General features: G+C 61.1%; 2 protein-coding genes across 2 annotated transcripts in view; both read right to left on the minus strand.

Moving 5' to 3' along the window:
* SDRG_03596 (hypothetical protein) overlaps positions 1-1,000 on the minus strand; it is a gene marked incomplete at its 3' end in the record, with an annotated part of 2,810 nt that extends 1,810 nt beyond the window's left edge. Inside the window, exon 1 of the mRNA XM_008609233.1 lies at positions 14-1,000. Coding sequence (XP_008607455.1) covers positions 14-959 — 946 coding nt within the window. The 5' untranslated portion in view covers positions 960-1,000. The remainder of the gene's footprint in view (positions 1-13) is intronic.
* Positions 1,001-1,072: 72 nt separating this feature from the next.
* On the minus strand, positions 1,073-1,838 carry SDRG_03597 (hypothetical protein; the record flags this gene model as incomplete). Its single annotated transcript, XM_008609234.1, has 2 exons — positions 1,073-1,240; positions 1,554-1,838. 2 exons carry the CDS (start codon positions 1,836-1,838, stop codon positions 1,073-1,075), a joined length of 453 nt encoding a protein of 150 aa, XP_008607456.1.
* Between the last annotated feature and the right edge of the window lie 433 nt (positions 1,839-2,271).

Here is a 2,271-nt window from a genome sequence, read left to right on the forward strand (position 1 = left end):
ATGAGCCACTGACCTGGTATGCACCGGACGTCGACGCCGGCGTCCGTAAACAGAATCGCGTCGACCGTCACGTGGCAGAGGCTATTGCCATGGGGCAGGGCCACCCCGACGGTCGTTGCACTCACTTTGCGGCCTTCTGCGGGCCGACCAGGATGGGCCTTGTTGATGAGCGCGACGTCGTAGACGTCTGTCTCGACGAGTGCATCAGCGAAGGCGCGGTCGTCGGGTGCTAGGCCCTCAACGCCCGGCGACGTAGGTGCCGTCGGACGCAGCGCAAAGACGTTGAGCGCGTGCGACGGCGCCGCGGCCAGCGACTGCAACGTGGCCGTCGCCGCGTCGATGTTTGCTTTCACTGGGTCAGTTGCGGCCACGACGTGGTAGACGAGCGTGACGCGTCGGCCATAAGTCATCGGCTCAATGAGGTAGTTGGCGTTCGGCGCAAACACGGCGCAGACGTGGGTCGTTGTCGCGTGCTGGGTGCAATACGAGCGGCCGTCGGCAAACATCACGTCGCCACCGCCATGGAACGTCGGCAGCGAGATGACGACTGTCCCGATCGTGTGCGGCGGTCGCAAGGCTGGCGTTAGGCACGCCGACGAGCCAGTCGCGTCGAACGCCACGTGGGCCAGCGCAAGTCGGAAGGGCGAGGTCGGCGACAGCACGTCCCGCACGACCGTCTCGACACGCGCCAAGGTCTTGCGCCACGCATTGGTATTGTCGACGCGCACGCTCATCGCTGGCAAAAGCACGACACCCGGCGAGAGCGTGTACGCGACTGCAAGTTGGTCGACCTCGTGCACTGCAAGCGGCCACGCCAGAGCCTTGCGCAAGGTGTCGACGTAAAGCCGCGGCGCCACGCGATACGGGAGCTCGAACGTATCAACCGCCGTAGTCAGGCGCAATGTCTTCAGCTGGGTGGCGACGGCTTCGTACGCGGCCTTGGCATCGCTAGGTGGCATCGTCGTTCTGCCGGTTGTGGCACAGAATCAGCACCTTGTTGGGTCAAGTGTTTTAAACACGTATCCAACAGGGTTCCATACCTGTTTCAAACCGTTTTTCACAGAAAGGCGAATCACAAGTCGACGCGAAGAGGGATAGCATGGCGCAGGCGGGCCGCGACGCCGCACCGTTTGAGAAGCGTCGCTGCGTCCAGTCGATAGACGCGCCGCGTTTTGATGTCGACGACATTAATACTTGCCCAGAGCCGGAGGCTCGCGAGGCCCGTCATGACGGCCGACGCCTTATCAATGTAGTAGACACCATCACGCTTCACCGCGGCCTTGGCGTAGTGGTGGTTGGCCGCAGCGTTGAGCCAGTGCGTTTATAAGTACCGGTGTCGACCGACTCGCGCACCGAGATAGCACAAAGCGAGGCGACTTAGCACCATAGCGACAAGACTCCAAAAGCGCGTGACGCTGCCGATCGCTACGACCGGTGTGGCACACGAGCTGGCTGTCGACAGCGATGACGTCGCCCTGCCGATGGACTTTGGCTTGAAACAAGACGCGAGAGGTAGCTCCAGACGACCATGCTGAGCCACGCCAGGGTACTACTCGCAGTGGCATAGGGGGCGAGTACTGGCGCGTGAGCACCGACAAGACTTCGTTAAGGACAAAGACAAGCGGCGTGATTTCGCCTGCCGCAGAGATCGCCGTGGTCCACGCTTTGGAGTAGCGCCGTCTTGTTGACGTTGCGAAGGAGGACGCCAGGTACACGGCGCCATTAGCGCCGTGGCGAGTCCGACAGCGCTCAGCGCGTGTCGTCGTAAAGGCCATCGAGTAGCGTTGCTCAAAGTCAAGCCAGCTAAACTTGGCGATGAGCTCCATCGCGCGGTCCATCGAGATACCCCGCAAGGTGCGCACGGCCAGCTGCAACGGCGTCTTGGCCAGTAGTAGTTGTCGCCCAAATGTCGATGAACGTTGTCGGGCTACCATATGTATTTTCGTAGCTCGTGACAAACGGCATCGAGGCGAGGTGACCGACGCGTTGTAGCGCGCGGCTTGCCCGATAACGTCACCGCCGAGCGTTTGCTCTCGCCGCCCACCAGAAATCGTTGCTCGCCGCCGGGGCTAGAAGCACTGCACTCTATACGATCGTCCAGACAAGGTAAGCGCCGCAACAGAGACGGTGATAGCTTTGTGCGGGTCATTGCGTGTGCGCGACAACAGGGTCGTCTTGGAGTTCCGGGAGAATATCACTTCGTCACTGGTGTCATTTGCGATTGAGTGTCCACTGTATTTAAAACCAAACGACTCAACCAACCGAGCAATC

This window comes from Saprolegnia diclina (assembly GCF_000281045.1).
Source record: "Saprolegnia diclina VS20 unplaced genomic scaffold supercont1.8, whole genome shotgun sequence".
In the NCBI taxonomy this organism is placed as follows: Eukaryota; Oomycota; class Saprolegniomycetes; order Saprolegniales; family Saprolegniaceae; genus Saprolegnia; species Saprolegnia diclina.